Source organism: Vulpes lagopus, chromosome 7 (genome assembly GCF_018345385.1).
Source record: "Vulpes lagopus strain Blue_001 chromosome 7, ASM1834538v1, whole genome shotgun sequence".
Lineage (NCBI taxonomy): Eukaryota > Metazoa > Chordata > Mammalia > Carnivora > Canidae > Vulpes > Vulpes lagopus.
Window position 1 is genome coordinate 2,944,462 of NC_054830.1, and position 18,526 is coordinate 2,962,987.

At 51.9% G+C, this 18,526-nt stretch overlaps 1 protein-coding gene across 1 annotated transcript in view; it reads left to right on the top strand.

Moving 5' to 3' along the window:
• Nucleotides 1-17,488, top strand: part of CHAF1A (chromatin assembly factor 1 subunit A) — a 28,608-nt gene extending 11,120 nt beyond the window's left edge. The window contains exons 4-15 of the mRNA XM_041760405.1: nucleotides 155-211; nucleotides 2,506-2,735; nucleotides 2,987-3,047; nucleotides 3,248-3,316; nucleotides 6,696-6,922; nucleotides 7,489-7,657; nucleotides 7,810-7,890; nucleotides 8,741-8,833; nucleotides 9,902-10,154; nucleotides 10,634-11,124; nucleotides 16,303-16,399; nucleotides 17,010-17,488. Coding sequence (XP_041616339.1) covers nucleotides 155-211; nucleotides 2,506-2,735; nucleotides 2,987-3,047; nucleotides 3,248-3,316; nucleotides 6,696-6,922; nucleotides 7,489-7,657; nucleotides 7,810-7,890; nucleotides 8,741-8,833; nucleotides 9,902-10,154; nucleotides 10,634-11,124; nucleotides 16,303-16,399; nucleotides 17,010-17,110 — 1,929 coding nt within the window. The 3' untranslated portion in view covers nucleotides 17,111-17,488. The remainder of the gene's footprint in view (nucleotides 1-154; nucleotides 212-2,505; nucleotides 2,736-2,986; nucleotides 3,048-3,247; nucleotides 3,317-6,695; nucleotides 6,923-7,488; nucleotides 7,658-7,809; nucleotides 7,891-8,740; nucleotides 8,834-9,901; nucleotides 10,155-10,633; nucleotides 11,125-16,302; nucleotides 16,400-17,009) is intronic.
• The last annotated feature ends 1,038 nt before the right edge of the window (nucleotides 17,489-18,526 follow it).

Genomic DNA, 18,526 nt, shown 5'->3' on the forward strand with positions numbered 1-18,526 from the left:
AAAGGTTTTCATTATGCTCTTGTGAAGAAGTTCTTAATCATGCAAGTCCCTTATTCCCCCCTTCCCTTTCTTTCCCAAGTGAGTGTGCTATGTATTATATGTGCTATAGTGATTGTAACAATTCATGTTTAAAGAGAAATGTCTTTCATTTCAGATAACTAAGAAACTGATCAAAGCTTCTGCAGAGAAGGACAAGCTCAGACTGCAAAGAGTAAGATGTTTCCCCTGAAATAAAAAGTTAACCTATTGTTCTTTTTGCCTTAAGTAGTAAGCAAGGCCCCATGCACCTCCTTTGCCCATTGTCACCTTTCCCCGCTTGTCCTGACAGTGCCTTTGACTCTTGCTTCATATCTCACAACTGTGCCCTGGGACTTGCGGTTTGCATCATTTTTGACTTTGCTAAATCACACTAAGTTTTGTTTTGTTTTGTTTTGTTTTTTATTTATTTATTTATGATAGTCACACACAGAGAGAGAGAGAGAGGCAGAGACACAGGCAGAGGGAGAAGCAGGCTCCATGCACCGGGAGCCTGATGTGGGATTTGATCCCGGGTCTCCAGGATCGCGCCCTGAGCCAAAGGCAGGCGCTAAACCGCTGCGCCACCCAGGGATCCCCACACTAAGTTTTTATGTAGCCTTTTCTAAGCTTCTCCTATTATTATCGTTGTTATTACTACCGTCTTGATAGTTGCGTATCACATTGTAGTTGAAGCTTGCCTCCCAAAGAGCCAGTCCCTTTCCCTGAGTCCCAGACCCCTTCCCATGTGCTCTGTTAGTTTGGTGGCCATGACGCTAGGTGGGTGATTATTATCTAGTTTTGCCTTCTGAGTCTTCACTTCTGTTATCTTGGGGTCACCATGTGTTGCACACTGCAAAGCAGAGGACTTTTTTCTCATTGCCATAAAGAACAGAGAAAGCCAGTGGGCTTCTGCCTCCATGCCAGCTTGTGGGAGGGGTGGTGATGACACTGGATCTGCGCTCACCCAGTACTTCCTGTGCTATCCGCCTATGGCTGCATTCAATTTTTATGAGTCACATTTAAAAAAAATATATTTTATTTTATTATTTTATTTTATTTATTTTATTTTATTTGTTTATTCATGAGACACACACACAGAGAGGCAGAGACACAGGCAGAGGGAGAAGCAGGCTCCCTGTAGGAGCCCGATGTTGGATTCAATCCTGGGACTCTGGGATCATGCTCTGAGCCAAAGGCAGATGCTCAATGCCTAAGCCACCCAGGCGTCCCTATGAGTCAGGTTTTGATGGCGGTTTTAGAGTTTCTCTTATTCTTGGAATTTCAGAGGTGGGCACACGTGGGGTGACGATGCACGTGAGGTTCAAGTATGGCTGGTTTCCAGAAGTCTTCTGCCTTCTTATTTAGCAATGGGGACAGATGACTCCTTACCACCTTGCACATTTTCCCCAGACCAGGCACCTTCTTCAAGTATCCCATCCATTAGAAGAAAGTGCTTTGTAAGAACATCTCTAACAGGGCGCCTCCATGGGTTTCGTTAAAGCAGCCAAAAGTTTCTCAGAACAGAGGGTAGGATATTCCCTAGAGACAAGGACATAGCCCTATGCCCAGAGGGAAAGTGGAGTTGCCAGGCTCCTCATGTGGGGAAATCCATTTCTTTTCTTTATTTTTTTAAGATTTTACTTATTTATTCATTAGAGACCCACACAGAGAGAGGCAGAGACACAGGCAGAAGGAGAAGCAGGCTCCCTGCAGGGATCCTGATGCGGGACTCCATCCTGGGGCTCCAGGATCATGCCCTGGGCGGAAGGCAGGCACTCAACCGCTGAACCACCCAGGCATCCCATGGGAAATCCATTTCTGATGGAAATAGTCCTTGAAAATTACCTGGTGCTGTGGCAGAGGATGAGCCCCCCGTGTCTGGCAGGCGAGCATTTGAGTAGGAACTCAAGCTTATGTAATAACACAGTGCCTCAAGCATGTACCAGTTGTTGGGAATGACAAACTGATGTAAAGATAAAAGCAAATTCATTTCCCCCCCCTGACATAACAGGTTCCAGGTCCCTGTCTCACTCTGATCTTCTATTTCAGAGGAAATAAGATCAACCTTATAATCTGATCTGCTTGGGTAGCGGGATGTGGGAAGAAAAATGCTCTTGCTTTAAAGATAGGGAGGCAAAACCTACATGTGTTTTTGTGTCTTTATTTTACCACGGTTTTATGATTAGGTAGCCCGATCCTCTTATGTCATTGTTTCTCATTAGGTAAAAAGATAAACTCCACCCCATGTTTAAAGATGGTATTTTGAGCGAATCTTATTTTGAATGGCCCTGAGGTCTTGGGACAAATGGCCAGTGGACATCACTGTTCTAGTGGCGGGCAGTGACAGGTGCTACAGGGTGGCCCGTGTGGGAGGGCGCTGGCCAGTGGGGGGGTCCTGGGCGGGCCACCTCTCTGCTCCATCCAGCTGCCTGTGGGCCCTCCTGGGAGGCACAGGGGCACAGCTGTGGGACCATCTCTTGGCTGCAGGATAAGGAACGTTTGGGCAAGCAGCTCAAGTTACGGGCCGAGAAAGAAGAAAAGGAGAAGCTGAAGAAGGAGGCCAAGCGGGCCAAAGAAGAAGCCAAGAAGAAGAAGGAGGAAGAGAAGGAGCTGAAGGAAAAGGAGAGGCGCGAGAAAAGGGAGAAGGATGAAAAGGAGAAGGCGGAGAAGCAGCGGCTCAAGGAGGAGAGGCGCAAGGAGCGGCAGGAGGCGCTAGAGTGCGTGTGCCCTTGGAAGGTGGGGGTGGACAGGGAGGCGGTGCAGGGCCTAGCGGGGGCAGGGAAGCAGGAGTACCTCCACCCCCTACCCCCAGCACACAAGCATATCCTCTCCCCACCTCCACCCCCCCCCACACACACACCACACACACACCACACACACACACACACACACACACACACACACACACTCTCCTGCCAGGGACCTATGAGCCACACCTGGGGCTAAAGCCAAATTTCCTGTCTCCCAGGGCAAAGCTGGAGGAGAAGAGAAAAAAAGAAGAGGAAAAACGGTTACGGGAAGAAGAGAAGGTAGACTGTCCTCCCAAACGGCTGCTGGTGTTCCCTCCATCTGGGGAAGCCAGGTGGCCCCCGCCAAGACTGGCTGCGTGTTGATGGGTTTTGAGAGCTCATATCAAAAGAATGCTTTCAGCTTAAAAGTGCTGGGGCTCCTGTTCTAGAGGCCACTGTCCCTCTTCATTTCTTCATGCTCATCTCCTTTTCCATTGCAGCGCATTAAAGCAGAGAAGGCTGAAATCACGAGGTTTTTTCAGAAACCAAAGACCCCCCAGGCTCCCAAGGTGAGCTTCTGGCTTCCTCTGGCTTGGCTTTCTCTCTCGGTCATGTTCTTCCTTTTGAAAAGTATAAGGGTATTTTCTGACCAGGTAGCTCCCCTTTCATCAAGAGAGGGCCTCTGCTTACAAGGGAGCTTTTATTTTATTTTTTTTTTAATTTTTTTTTTATTTGTTTATGATAGAGAGAGATAGAGAGAGGCAGAGACACAGGCAGAGGGAGAAGCAGGCTCCATGCACCGGGAGCCCGACGTGGGATTCGATCCCGGGTCTCCAGGATCGCGCCCTGGGCCAAAGGCAGGCGCCAAACCACTGCGCCACCCAGGGATCCCACAAGGGAGCTTTTATTTCTGGTAGAGTCTGAAGACTCAGTATTTTGTTATTCGTTATGTCTTTGAAAAGGCTAAAAGTGGCATGTTTGCTAAAACTGCTAAGCGTTAAGTTGCTTCATGAACAGTTTTGCATTAGGAGCTATGTGGAAAGGTGTCATCGAAGACCTAGTCCTTACCTTCAGAGAACTGAGGCTCGGGATGGGAGGCAAGATTAAGCGTAAGTCAACAGTCTAGAATGCAGCCCAGGATTCTGCTTCCCTATCCTGGTGTTTGTCACCCTGTAAGCAGCACCTGCTTCTGGAAACCCCAGACTTCCTTCCCTGTCCCTCGGTGCTCCAGAGGTAACCCATGCAGTGGTGTCGTCTAGAACTTTGACTACATTCACACCTCCATATATATTTGTTTATATACATAATGATTCATGAGTTTGTTATGTCCCTATTTTGTTTACATAGCTGTATCTTGGATTCTTGCCATGCTGGCTCCTTTGGGTCGGCTTTGTTCTCTCTTGCCACTTAACATTTCATAGTGTGGATGTTGTCACAGTTTGTGTGTCCATTGCAGTATCAATGCCCCATCGGTGGCACGGTGAGTGTCACTGACCCTCCTCTCTGCATACATGCCTTTCTTTAGGACAGCCACCGGGAAGTGGGCTTGGCCCACAGTCCAAGGATACACACTTCAGAATCACTAATTGTGTTAGTTCCTAGTACCCTCCCAGTGGGAAGTGCTAATGTCCATGCTGGGCATCATGGGGAAATATGCTCTTCTCTCCTGCACTAGCACTGAATGGAACATGCTTTCTTTTAACCTCACCAATCTAGTCGGCAAAAAAAAAACATTCTTACTTCATTTTACATTTTTCCTTGATTCCACTTGGACATCTTTTTGTGTGTGTTTGCCATTTTATTTATTTATTTTTTAAGATTTTATTTATTCACGAGAGACACAGAAGGCGGAGACATAGGCAGAGGGAAAAGCAGACTCCTCAGGAGCCCAATGTGGGACTCGATCCTGGAACTCCAGGATCACACCCTGAGCCAAAGGCAGATGCTCAACCACAGAGCCACCCAGGCATCCTGCCACTTTATTTCTTCTCTGTCTTGCCAATTCCTATTTTTTACCTATTTTTCTATAGGATTGGCTTTTCCTCTGAACTCTAGGAGTTATTTTTACAGCCAGGATTTTCTTTTTTATTCATTTATTTGGAGAGGGGGGAGGAGAAAACAGGGAGGAACAGACTCCCTATTGAGCAAGGCACCTGATACAGGACTCTATCTCAGGACTCTGGGATCATGACCTGAGCTGAAGGCAGATGCTTCACCAACTGAGCCACCCACAGCCAGGATTTTCATTCTTGGTGACACATGCTGTAGATACTCCCTCTCAGTCTGCTACTTGCTTTCTAACCTGTATATTGTGTCTTTTGTCCTTCAGAAATTTTATGGTTTTTTTGTTTGATTTTGTAAGATTTTATTTATTTATTCATGAGAAACAGAGAGAGGGAGGCAGAGACACAGGCAGAAGGAGAAGCAGGCGCCATGCAGGGAGCCTGACGTGGGACTCAATCCCGGGTCTCCAGGATCACACCCCCCGGCCGAAGGCAGCGCTAAACCGCTGAGCCACCCAGGCTGCCTGAAATTTTATTTTTTAATGTCAACATTATAAATTTTTTATGGCATTTTTTGTGGTCACAAAGCCTTGTTTACCCTGTAGCCATTGACAGACACATTCTCTTTCTTAGTTTTTTTGTTTTTTTTACTGTTTGTTCTAGTTCATCTGTTTTTAAAGATTTTAAGTCACCTCTACACCCAACGTGAGGTTCAGACTCACAACCCCAAGATCAAGGGTCGTATGCTCTACCAACTGAGCCAGCCAGTCCCCTTTGTTTGTTTTTTTTTTTTTTTAAGATTTATTTATTTATTCATGATAGACATAGAGAAAGAGAGAGGCAGACACAGGAGGAGGGAGAAACAGGCTCCATGCCGGGAACCCGATGTGGGACTCAATCCCGGGACTCCAGGATTGCTCCCTGGGCCAAAGGCAGGCACCAAACTACTGAGCCACCCAGGGATCCCCCCCGCTTTGTTTGTTTTTTTATGTATAGTTCCTTAGCTTGACCAGAGTTCCTGGTCATATGGGCTTGGCCCTAACTCTGTCCCATATGGATGCCTGACATCCCAGCACCTGTTCATTAGTGAGGTGGTTCTTGGCTTTGGCTCTGTTTTGGGAATCCCCAGGGAGCTTTACAAAAATACGGAGCCTGGATCCCATCCCTGGTGTGGGCATTGAGGTTTTCAGCAGCCTCCTGATGTCCTGCTGTGTGGCCATGGTGAAGGCTGTTGCTATAGTGCTCTATCCTCAATGGGGTCAGAGGCTGGCTTTCCTATACTGAGCTTTATAGATCTAGGCTCTCCTCCTGACTCCCCAAGTCCTGCTGTGCTGCCAGCTTTGGGATCCACTGACCAACATGGGAGATGCTAAAGCAACTCTGAGGGGCAAACTAAACCCACCAGAATATGTAGCGGTTAATTCTTAGGGAAAAGGCACCGACCTGTCAGGTTTGTGTGTCCGCTTTCAGTGTTGAGATGGGATTGGGTTGTAAGTCATCTTGTTGTCAAGGTTTGGCTTTGGATAAGCGGTCAGTCTCCCCGGGGTCTCAGTTCCCTCACCTGGGAATTCTGGTCCTAATGTAGCCCACCCCCTTCTTTTTAAAAAGCCATGTTTTTTGAGGTGTAATTTATGTAAAATTCTCTCGTTTGCTGAGTTCTGACAATGGACTCCACAGCACCCCCGTGCTCCACCATCCCATACTCAAGGTCTAGAGTATTTCTGTAACCTCACTTGGCTCCCTGTAGTTTTGCCTTTTCCAGAAACTAGTATAAATGACATCACGGAGGGTGTAGCCTTTTGTGTGTCTCCTGGGATTTAGCAACCTGGATGAATGTGAAAAGCAATGTGCACATGCCATGTGTCCAGCATCTCACCCTCATGGCTGCTGAGTGGTGGGCGTCCCCTCTCATAAGCATGCTATCACATCCTCTTCTCCATTTCAGACCCTGGCCGGCTCTTGTGGGAAGTTTGCCCCTTTTGAAATTAAAGAGCACATGGTTCTCGCCCCTCGGTTTCGGACTGTCTTTGACCAAGACCTTTGTGATCAGTTGGACCAGCTCCTCCAGCAACAGAGTGGTGAATTCTCCTTCCTGAAAGATCTGAAAGGCCGTCAGCCCCTCAGGTCCGGACCCACCGTGGTTTCAAATCGAAACACGAATATTTATAACAGGTTAGTGGGTGGGGAGACAGCCTTTTGCCTGTTGGTGAAATCAGAGCGCAGTTGGAAAGTCCTGGAGGGCCCAAGGCAGAGTTCTGGGTTTAGGCCCGCTGCTGGCTCATCGTGGTCAAGGGCTAGTTGTCTTCCATCCTGGACCTAAGGCCTGAACCTTCAGACCTTGCTTTTTTGGCTTCCCCTGAGCTTCTGAAGTCTCGTGTGCAGTGGCTTTGCCAAAAGCCACTGCTGTGGAGTGCAGACTGCTTGGCTTGGCCTCCTGGTCTCTCAGAGAGGGGATCTTATTTCCATGCTGGCCTCCTGGGAAGGACATTTCACTGTTCTCTTTGATCTGCTTACTCTCCACGACCCCACTTCTGTAAATGCTGTGAGCCAGCAACTTGGCAGTTTTGTTTCTCCTTCCTCCTTGCTCTGTGTCCCTGGAATAAACGTCCCTTAGCTTTCTTGGGAGCAGGTGGTTGGTTACCCATCATGGTAAAATGTTGATGGCCTATTTTTTTGGGAAGCCTGGGTGGTCAGCGGGTGGGTTGTGTAACAGGCACATTACTGGGTTTCCTTCTCAGTGATGTGGTGATCGTGGAGAGCGGCAAGGTCGACGGTGTTCCTGAGAGGAAGAAGTTTGGCAGGATGAAGCTCCTACAGTTTTCTGAGAATCATCGACCAGCGTACTGGGGAACGTGGAATAAGAAGACAACCATCATCCATCCAAGGGACCCCTGGGCCCAAGACAGGGTGAGCAATGGTCCAGCCTCACCTGCCTTTCTACATTTCCTTCTCATTTTGCCTTTTTTGCACTGGTCTCCTGGATTTCATAAGCATTGTAGCTTTTCTGCTCTGCCACCCCTGAAAGACAACCATGACGCCCTGCATCCTTGTTTTCTCAGAAGCTCCTGGACTATGAGGTGGACAGTGACGAGGAGTGGGAAGAGGAGGAGCCAGGCGAGTCCCTGTCCCACAGTGAGGGGGTAAGCACACACCTGCACCTGTGGTTTCCCCCAGAAGGCCAAGGCAGGCCCTAGGCTGAGTTCACTCACAGCCAGCCTTTGACCCGTGGTGTCATCTGAAATTTCAGCCAGATCTCAGGGCTACCTGGGAGGCTCAGTTGGTTGAGGGTCCAACTCTTGATTTTGGCTCAGGGTTTTGAGATTGAGTCCCATGGCAGACTCTGCACTTAGTGCAGAGTCTGCTTGAGATTCTCCCTCTGCCCCTCCCTCTCCCCTCCCACTCTTTCTCTCAAATAAATAAATAAGTAAATAAATAAATAGATAAATATTTAAAAAAAAAAAAAAAGAAGTTAAGAAAAACTAGGTTTTCAACTTCTCTTGAAAATCCTATTTGGTGACACTAACCCACTTGGCAGTGGGACCAAGCAGCGTCTACCCTGTTAAGTGGGGCATGCTTGCCTGTGTTCCACCCGACTCCCATGTCAGTGTCAAATAATGGGATTCATTCATGGGATTTCTCCCAACCCTTGAGGTGTCCATAAGAATGATGCCCAAGGCAGTAGATGGCTTTTCATTCCTTAGATGTTTGCAGGTTAACCTTTTTTTTTCTTTTTTGCAGGTTAACTTTTTTTTTTTTTTTTTTTATGATTTTATTTATTCACGAGACAAGAGAGGCAGAGACACAGGCAGAGGGAGAAGCAGGCCCCATGCAGGGAGCCTGTTGTGGGACTCGATCCTGGGACTCCAGGATCATGGCCTGAGCCGAAGGCGGTGCTAAACCACTGAGCCATCCAGGGATTTCCCGCAGGTTAACATTTTAAATGAGACATACTTTGTTGGCTATGTATTATGAACTTTTTTTTTTTTTGAGGATGATGATGATGAAGTAGGAGAGGATGAAGATGAGGATGATGGTTTTTTCGTGCCCCATGGGTACCTGTCTGAGGACGAGGGAGTAACTGAGGTGAGGCATGAGCTGGGAGGTGACTGTCCCTGAGAGAGCTCGGCCGGACCGAGCTTAGTGGCTGCTAGCCTGTTTGTGACCCCAACAAGTAGTCATTTATGGGGTTGTAGGCACCTGGACTTAAGTTTTACTGGGGAGGGTAGTGGGATCTGCAGAGGTAGGAGAGACTCCCGGGGTGGTGACCGCGTGAGCAGAAGGCTGAGTTAGAGAGGCTGGGAGGTGTGTGGGTCAGACTGCTAAACCCCTTTTCCTTTTATGGTTTCTTAGTTGAGGCATGATGAAAGTATAAGAAAACACACAGATCCTAATTATTGAGCACAGCGAGCTTTAATGATTGACATTTGTAAATCTGTCGCCAAAAATAAAATCTAGAACTTCCCGTCTCTCCAGATGGTTCCTCCATGTCCCTTTGAGGCATCCCCCAACCCTTGTCACCAACATTCTAGACAGACTCGGCCAGATGGTGAAACTTTCAATAGGCTGGTTTTAGGGTTCGGACAGCTTTTCAGGTCGCAGTGCTTGGGTGGTGGAGAAATGTTGGAAGTATGACTGGGGGAATGGTTTTGTCTCTCCAAATCAGATGCAGGGGGAGGGATACCTCATATGTGTGTCTGTGGAGCCCATGAGTCTTCTGTCTTTGAGTGCGGTGTTGGAGCGTGGGAGGGGCCTAGCCCTGAGGGTGAACTGGGCGTGGGATTTGGGGTTGCTGATTGCATGACCCTGGCATCACACCCTCCCCAGAAAATCCAGAGTGGCCTTGAGTAGCTTACTGGTGAGGTTAAGAGAGTACCTGAGACTGCCAGTCATGGCCAGAGAGGACGGTGCATCCTGAACAAACAGCACAGGGCATAAGTGCCTGTCTCCATGGAGTCTAGGAAAGCACTCTGCTGTTTCCCAGATGGTAATGCTAGGAAGAGGGGTGCAGGATACAATGGGAGCTGATACGTGCAGGGTGCAGCAGCCCTGATGGCGGATGAGCAAGCTCTTCCCTCCTGGTGTCTGGGAGGCGGGAGGCGAGGGCACAGGGGCCTGGGCACCCTGAGTAAGCATTGCTCTCCAACCTGCAAGGAGTGTGCTGACCCAGAGAACCATAAGGTTCGCCAGAAACTGAAGGCCAAAGAGTGGGACGAGTTTTTGGCCAAGGGGAAGAGGTTCCGCGTGCTGCAGCCTGTGAAGATCGGCTGCATCTGGGCGGCCAATAAGGACGGTGGTGCCGACCTGAAGGTGCTGCAGCAGTTCACGGCGTGCCTTCTGGAGACAGTCCCCTCCGAGGAGGAGCAGACACCCAAGGCCTCCAAACATGAGAAGAGAGACCAGCAGAGTGAGTGTCCGTGCTTGGTGGGAATGGGAGGGGACCAGGCTTCTAGCTGTCCTAGGCCCAGGGAGACTTTATTAGGTGACTGGATCCTGTGAACAAATAACAAAAGCCAGTGCCTGCTGAGCACATCTTTTCGTTCTTCACTACAACAGCAGTCTGGGCACTCCTTTACTTAACATGCCTCCCCAGAGTGCCTGGCCCGCCCGAGGTCACACATATCCCTAAGGACTGTGCCTCCTTGCTCTTCAAAGCCGGAGAGGCCCAGTGGCTCAGAAGGAGAGTGTGGTGATCCCGACTAGGGAGAAATAAGCACACACCGTGAGGCGTGCTAGTTTATCCAGAGAAATCCCGCCTGGAGAAGGTTGGGCTTCCCGGCCTCCTGCAGCCGCCACCCCAAAGCTGACCACGTCTCTGACCTTGGTGACAGACCAGGGAGCCTTGTGCAATGTTTGCTCTGTCTCTCTCTCTATCTCCCCCGCCAGTCTTGGCCCAGCTGCTCCCACTGCTGCACGGGAATGTGAACGGAAGCAAAGTGATCATCCGAGAGTTCCAGGAGTGCTGCCGCCGGGGGCTGCTCGGCAAGGACACAGGCAGTCCTGACAGCAGCTCTGCCAGCCCGGCCAGCCCCGGCTCTTCCCGCCCACAGACCCCCACCACCAGCGAGGACACCACCGTCCCCTCCAAGGCCAGGCTCAAGCGGATAATTTCTGAGAACTCAGTATATGAGAAGAGGCCTGATTTCAGGATGTGCTGGTACGTCCACCCCCAGGTGCTGAAGAGCTTTGATCAGGAGCACCTGCCTGTGCCGTGCCAGTGGAGTTACGTCACCATGGTGCCCTCAGCCACCAGGGAGGACAGTGGCAGCGTCCCCGCCACAGGACCCAGCCAGGGGACGCCCGTCTCGCTGAAGCGGAAGTCAGCGGGCAGCATGTGCATCACGCAGTTCATGAAGAAGCGCAGGCACGACGGGCAGGTGAGGGGTGGGGTGGGGTGGGGGCGGCTCCCCCACAGGGGCTTATTTTAAACTTCAATAAAGTTTATATTTTTTAGAGCAGTTTTAGATTCACAGCAAAAGTGAGCAGAAAGTGTAGCAATTTCCAACGTTTGCCCAGCCCCTGCGTGCACGGCTTCCACCTCTATCAACACAGCCCCAGAGCTGTGCGTTTGGCATAGTCGACCTGTCATTGCACCCAGAGTCCCCAGTTGATGGTCGGGGTCACCCTTGGTGCTCTACGTTCTATGGGTTTGGATGACTGTGTGATGCCGGGTGTCCACCCCTGTGGCTCCTACAGAGCTTCACTGACTTACACATCCCCCCCGTGCTCTGTGTCCTCGCCTCGTCCCTCCCTCCAGTCTCATCCACTTACTGTCTCTGGTTCTGTCTTTGCCCAACTTGCAACCACACGGCATGTGGCCTTCTCAGGCTGGCTTCTCTCACTCAGGGATTGCCTCGAAGGTTCTCCATGTCTTTGCCTGGCCCGGTGGCTCATTTCTTTTCAGCCCCTACCAGTGTCCCGTGTAGTTACTTTTTCCATTTTTTTTTTATGTTTTTGTTTTCACATTCACTTACCCTAGTGATGTAGCATTTATGCTACACCAGGGCCTCTGCTAGACCTTGCACGCACAGTGACAAGCAGAACCCATCTAACGGGAGCACAGACAGGAAGTTGTCACACGAACGGCTGCCTAATCACAGATGGGCCGTGCTCACGGGAGCAAGTGCAAGGAGCGGGGCATCGGGACCTGGGGGTGACCGTGCTGCGCAGTCTCCAGTGCCGGCTGCGTGCTCAGAGGGGCAGGGGTCCCCAGCCACAGCCTTCGCTGATGTTGGTATATATATATTTTTTCCTCACTGGATAGAATTATGAGAAGTTTCGTTTCTTTCACGCGTCGCTTCTTACTGGAAACCTATTTTGCGTAGTGAGCCCTGGGTCATCTTAGGCATCTTACAGAGTTACAGATTTTGAGAGACTGGATTTTATGAGGAGATTGAGATGAGGGTGTCTTTTAAGAGCTGGTTCTCCGGCTCTGTCCAGTGCCCTCTTTTTTGGGGGGGGCGGGGGAGTATGGCTTGGGGAGCTGAATAAACTACGTCCCGGAGGCTGGGTGGTGACGCCCTCTTGCCCCCCAGCTCCTGCTCGCTGCTTCTGGACATGAATCACCATTCAGCTTAGAAAATAAAGTGGCTGTCAGAACAGGGAGGCAGAGAAATGGTAAACTTCCAGGCTCCTGGAATGAGGCCTGGCCTTTTCCCTGCTGCCCACAGGTGGATGATGCTTTGGATACGTTGTAAACATGCCTCTTAAACTGTGACTGTCCCTGGCCTGAGTACACGGCCGGGTACAGGGCTCCAGCCCACCTGTGGACACAGCTTGTACCTTGCCTCATGGGGAGCCTCCTGGGTGAGGAGTTGGGGCCTCAGACAGGCACATACTAATTTCCCTGAGCCTCAGCCCAGGTGATGGGCTGTGTTAGATCTCTTAGGTGTTCAAGCTGTGTTTGAGTGGGAGAACCTTTCCATGGGCCGTATTATTGTTACCCCAACATTCTTAGAGGGACCCCGAGTGTGGCCGGCTCCAGTTGAAACCAGTGGTGGGAACCCCAGCTTGAAAATAGCTGAGCTGAAAAGCAACCTGGTTTGTCCCTTTATGTGTGCAGCACGTGCAGGCATCTGCAGGCATCTGCCCCGCAGCCCTCCCTTGGGACCCCGCTGTGTCCGTGGCTGTGGAGTCCCACATGTTCTCATGTGACAGTCATGGCTGCATCCTGAGCTCCACCGCGGCTCCCCCCTACCCCCGGGGTGGTCCTCTCTTGTGTTCCTGCCTGATCTGCTTGCATGGAGGACAGTGGTTTTAGCCACTATTATGTGTTTCTTCAAATGCTGTGTACTGTGCTGGGCGCTTTATGTGAGTCTGTACATTTTGTTAGTAAGATGCTTTGTTATCTTGCGGAGCCTCCAGAAAAGAAAAAAACTCCCAGTTAAACTAGTGTGGTGACAGTGCCTGCCCAGGTGACAGGTGGATGCATGAGAAAGTGTGTGTCTGGGGATCTGTGAAATAGGTTTCATCTGACGATACACGCCTGAATAGCCCTCTGCTCCCTCTGCACACCCGTGGGGCCTTGGGGAGGCTTAGCAGTGTTGGGGGCTCCTCGGAAGGCCACACAGCAAACAACCATGCTGTAGGCCCCCCGTGGGGCTTACCTGCTGCACCCGGCATTCTAAAACACTCTGGGCAGAAGGACCACCCAGAGAGTGGGCTAAAACCTTTCTGGGCATGCTGGACCCGGTGATTCTGATTCAGTAGGTCTGAGTGAGGAACCCGAAGTCTGCGTTTTATTTTACTTTATTTTTAAAGGTTTATTTTAGAGAATGAGTGAGAGCACAAGCTGGGTAAGGGGCAGAGGAAGAGGAGAATTTCCAGCAGACTCCCTGCTGAGCACGGAGCCAGACACGGAGCTCCATCCCAGGACCCCGAGATCAACCTGAGCTGAAGGCAGACGTTTTGCCAAATGAACCACCCAGGCACCCCTGACGTCTGCATCATAAAAGAGGGGAGCCTGGGTGGCCTGGACGGTTAGGCGTCCAGCTCAGGTCGTGATCTCGGGGTTTGTGAGGTTGAGCCCTCCCATCAGGCTCCGCACTTAGAGTGGAGTCTGCTGGAGATTCTCCTTTCCCACTTCCTCTGTCCCTCCGCTTGCTTGTTCACAAACATGAGCATTCTTTCTCTCTAAAATAAAGGTTTAAAAATAATAACAGAAGCCCTTTAGGAAATCTCATGTAATGGGCCCGGGCTGCAGGGGGTGGGTGGGTGGTGACACAGTGTGTGCCTTGCAGGGAGGGAAGCCCTGAGACCCTGCCTTCTGGGGATGTTCAGTTAGTGTCGCCCCTGCTCTGCATAGTGGTCCCTGGTGTTGGGCCGCTGGTAACAGGCCCTGACATCACAGCTTCAACACATGGGGGTTTGTCTCAGCAACAAGGGGTCCTGACCTCCTGCCAATGACAGGCGCTCCCCGTGTCCTACACCCTCCTTGGTGTGTGGCCTTTGTCATCGTGGTCACAAATGGCTGTCACACTTCCAACCAGCAGGATCAAGGCAGCAGAGACTTTCTATTTAGCTGTAAAGGGAAACCCTCCCCAGCAGCCTTCCACCTGAGTCTGGCCAGAATCCGTTGGCACAGCCTCCCCGGCTGCAGGAGAGACTGGGTAATGAGGCTGGCCAGCAGCCATGCACAAAATTCCAGGTCTGTTTTAGAAGGATGAGGTGGGAGAATGGCTTTGGGGCATGCATGAAGCAGGGCTCCCGCCACTGCACAGCACCCACAGAAAAGCAGAAGACACAGGTAAACTTCTAGAAGGTAAGATTGGCGGCCCGGGAGCGTATGGAGTGCTTCCACTTGTGTTTCGGCAAAGCCGCGACTCGATGCTTCTGTACCCCTGGGGGTACATATAAAGGTGCACGGATATTTTAAATATTTTTTTATTTATTCATGAGAGACAGAGTGTGTGTGTGTGAGAGAGAGAGAGAGAGAGAGAGAGAGAGAGGCAGAGACACAGGCAGAGGGAGAAGCAGGCTCCATGCAGGGAGCCCGACGTGGGACTTGATCCCAGGTCTCCAGGATCAGGCCCTGGGCTGAAGGAAGGCGCTAAACCGCTGAGCCACCCGGGCTGCCCCTGGACGGATATTTTAGATTGGGTTGGGCTTTTTTAATTTGTGGGAATTTAAATTTTTCTCCAAATTTTTATTTAAATTCTGGTTTTTGTGGGGGGTTTTTTGTTTGGTTTTTTTTTTTTTTTTTTTGGTGGGAATTTTAAAATCTTTTTGAACTCACAGTAGTCCCAACACTCTGTGTGTTCACAAGGTGTTACGATCAGTAAGATGAACGGGCTGCGGCGTGGCACCAGTTCTGCTGCCAGAAGTCTTGTGTGGCCCAGGGTGACTCAGGCTCTGGGCCTCAATTTTCTAAGATGGGGAGAGCCCAATTTTCCCTTTAGGTCAAAAACCAACTGGGATCAAAATGACCCTGAAGAGGTGTCACGGAATTAATTTCTTTGTCGTGACTAAACGCCGTTGGCCCCTGCTGGCAGTAGTGGCAGCTGAGGGGCACTCAGGATGTCCCCTGGACTCCCGGTGGGGGCTGAGTGCCTGTCCTGCAAGTCCTCCTTGAGGGCTGCAGATGCGGACTGCAGGGAAAGCCTTGTTCCTCTGCACGTGCGTGTCCTGTCTGCAGGGCCCGTGAGCGGGGAGAGCTGAGTACATCTGGTCTGTTCCTTTTCCTTGACAGACACAACCAAGTACCTCCCGATCAGCAGAGTTGAGAGCCGGCCTGTGTTGAAACAGGAGGTTGGAAGGTGCCCTTGGCATCCTGCCTGTGACAGCGCTGCTTGCTCTGGGGGCTGTGGTCGGGTCCGTGGGGCTGCGCCAGGGCAGCGGTCTGCACACCAGAGGGTCCTGTGCTGTCCCCCATTTTCCAGGAAAATGCAGGTTTCTGTAGCAGAGGGATTGGTTTCAGGAGTGTTTTTGAGAAATAGTCCCCCTTTTGAATAACCCCATCTCTGCCTCTGTCAGCTCTTCGTTCACTTACAGAGCAGGGGTGCTTGTAGGGGTGGTCGGGGTTTAACACTGGTCCTCCTTTCCACGCTTTCTGTCCCCTCTGCTGAAAGCCAGCAAAAGCAGCTCAGCAAAGTCGGTGGAAATTATGCACTCAGTGGAGGCCCTGCCTGCCCTCGGCCCACGGTGGCTCAGGGGGTGTCGTCCCAGGCCAAAGTGGTCTAAGCAGGAGAGTTGTTGGGTGCCGGGCCGAGGGACTGAGCCCCTGGGCAGAGAAGGAGACGCTGGTGGGCTGAGTTCTCTGCTGTTTATTTCAAGAGAAAGTGGGTCCTTTATCACTGTCTCTTTCAGACCAAACCAGAAACCCAGATTGCTGATTCAGGAACAGTTGGCAAATCATTTTTGTAATGTAAATACGGCTGGTGGTCATTTTCAGAGATCTGAATGAGGTCCTTTGAGGGAACCTTCTCTCCCCGCACAGGGCTCCTTTGCTCACCGGCTCTCAAGCAGTCACCTTAAACTTGTCGGAACGGTAGCGGTGGTGCAGGGTCCCGGCGGCCCATCTGCTGCTGCTCATGGCCGGTGCACCCTTGTCTGTCCAGGTTGGAGCTGGGGACCTGGATGGCTTCCAGGCAGACACGGAGGAGGAGGAAGAGGAAGACGGCGACTCTGTGATCCTGGACATCTCGGATGTTGGGGGTGAGAAGGGCCCCCACACTCCTCTTTCACCAGCCTGGCAGGAAAGGAAGAATGCACCCCCTCTCATTCCCATACACCACCTGTCTGTAAACTGAGGGGCTGAGTCAAGAGACCTCAGGAGGCGCTGTGCGGGCTGGCCAGGTGTAGGCAGGGGGATCTGGTCCAGGGTCTGCAAGATCTGACTTGTCTGAAAGCTGCCGTGTGCACCCCAGGACGACTGCGGTAGCCATAGCAGAAATAGGTATGGTAACGCCGGCAGCTGGGCGCTGACCACAGCGTGGCGCCGTTCCGGAGGCCTCCCAGAGACCCCGCAGGGCTGCGCCTGCAGTGCCAACCCATGGGCTGAGTCCTGGGAGGGGAGCGGTACAGTCCTGGAGTGGCCTCGACTGTAGATGGGCCTCAGGGAGACCTGAAGGAGGGGGAGGGGAGCGGAGTGGGTGGTGAGGGGGGCCAGCATTTGGCTCTTCCCAGGTGAGCTCAGGAGGGGACAGGGTCTGAGGGCCGGGAGCAAGTAACTGTCGGAAGGGGGAGCTGTGGGGGCAGGGACTCAGGCCCCTACCAGGTCTAGGGGTACAGCCAGCTAAAGCCCCCTCCCTCTCTTGCCTTGCAGAGGCCCAGGCCCCATGTGGAACCACTTCTGGAGCTGGGGGGTCCGTGGGAATGGACACCAGTGAGAGCCCCCTGCCTGCCAGCTCGCTCGGCCCCTGCTGAGTGCCCCGCTGGCCCGGTGTATGTATGTAGAATGGTTAGGGCATTCACAAACGCCTCTTGGATACTTGAAAGTCCTATGAGTCCTGTGTAAAGAGCACTTTGTCCTGCTTCGCAGACCTCCCTGGAGGTCTGGAAAGTTTTATATAGGATGTTTGATTTGTTCCTTTTAATACTTGTAAAAATCCCCCCCCCCAAAGCTGCATATTAATCTTCCTTTTAATAAAGCATTATTGCGATGTGAGGACCTGTGCGGGGACAGCCCGGTTGCGCCTGCGGGCCCCCAAGCAGGTGCTGTGATGAGATGCTTGTAAATGAGTTGGAGCCCCCTGCGGCTCTAGACCTGATGTGGGTGTGTATAAACTTACTGTCCAGCCCTGACCCGGTGCATCTGTTGTCTTTTCTAATGTCGTTTCTCGAGAGTGGGTATGTTCCGTCACCTGGGGCCGGGCCCCCGCTCTGTGCTGTGCTGGTGGGTGTGCACCCCCTACCCCGTGCGTGGTCTGTCCTTGTAGAAAGGGTTACCCCTTGCAAAAGCACCATCCCAGTCCTTTGCTGTGAAATCCTCAACCGCTATGCTGTCCTCGTTCCAGGTGCAGCTTCCAGAAAGTGCTTCTGCTGGTCTGTCCCTCCTGCCCACCTGTTAGGGAACTATGGCTCCGGACTGACGTCTGGCTTGGGCCACACCTGTGCCTGGAGCAGCCCTGTGTTGGGGCTGTGATAGGCCCCGCAGTAGAAGCCTGGAGCGGGGGGCGGGGTGGTGGTGGCAGGTTTTGGTAGAGCTCCTGGACTCCTGGCCGCTCTGTCGAGTTCTGTTCCTGCTGCCCCCGTGGAAAGGGGCACCTGCCATGTCAGTGTTGAGCATCCACCGGATTCAACTGAGACAGGGTGAGCCACCCCACCCTCAGGACACTGGAAGGCCAGGACCCTGATCCTCCTCCAAGGGCTCCACGCCTCCCACCCCGCTGGGTGAAGGCCCTGGCCAGGCTCCCTGCTGGAGTCCCTGAGTGCAGGGACTACCCCAGTCAGTCAAGTCCCCTGAAACTCGTTTGAGTTGGCCACCTGACAACTTGAAGTCAATTCCAAGTCACCGGTGGGGAGGAGACCGAGGAGGGGGCAGCAGAGCTGTGGGGAAGCTAAGGCACATGCAGGGGCTACTTGCCGGCCAGGGGCCTACGGGGGCATTTTTGGTTTGGAAATCACATTGGGGCCTCAAAGCTTCAAGTCTGTCCATCACCGAGCTGGTGGCGGCCAGAGAAGCAGCCACCATAGGCCTCTGTGCAGGGAGGAGAGTGTCTGGAAGGGGCTGGGGCCAGGGCCGGCTTGGAGTGGGGGATGGTCTAGGTGAGCGGTTAGCTCCCCTTGGGGTGTGACCAGGGGCAGGGCCTCTTGTGCTCCAGACTCCGCCTCTTGTGCCCC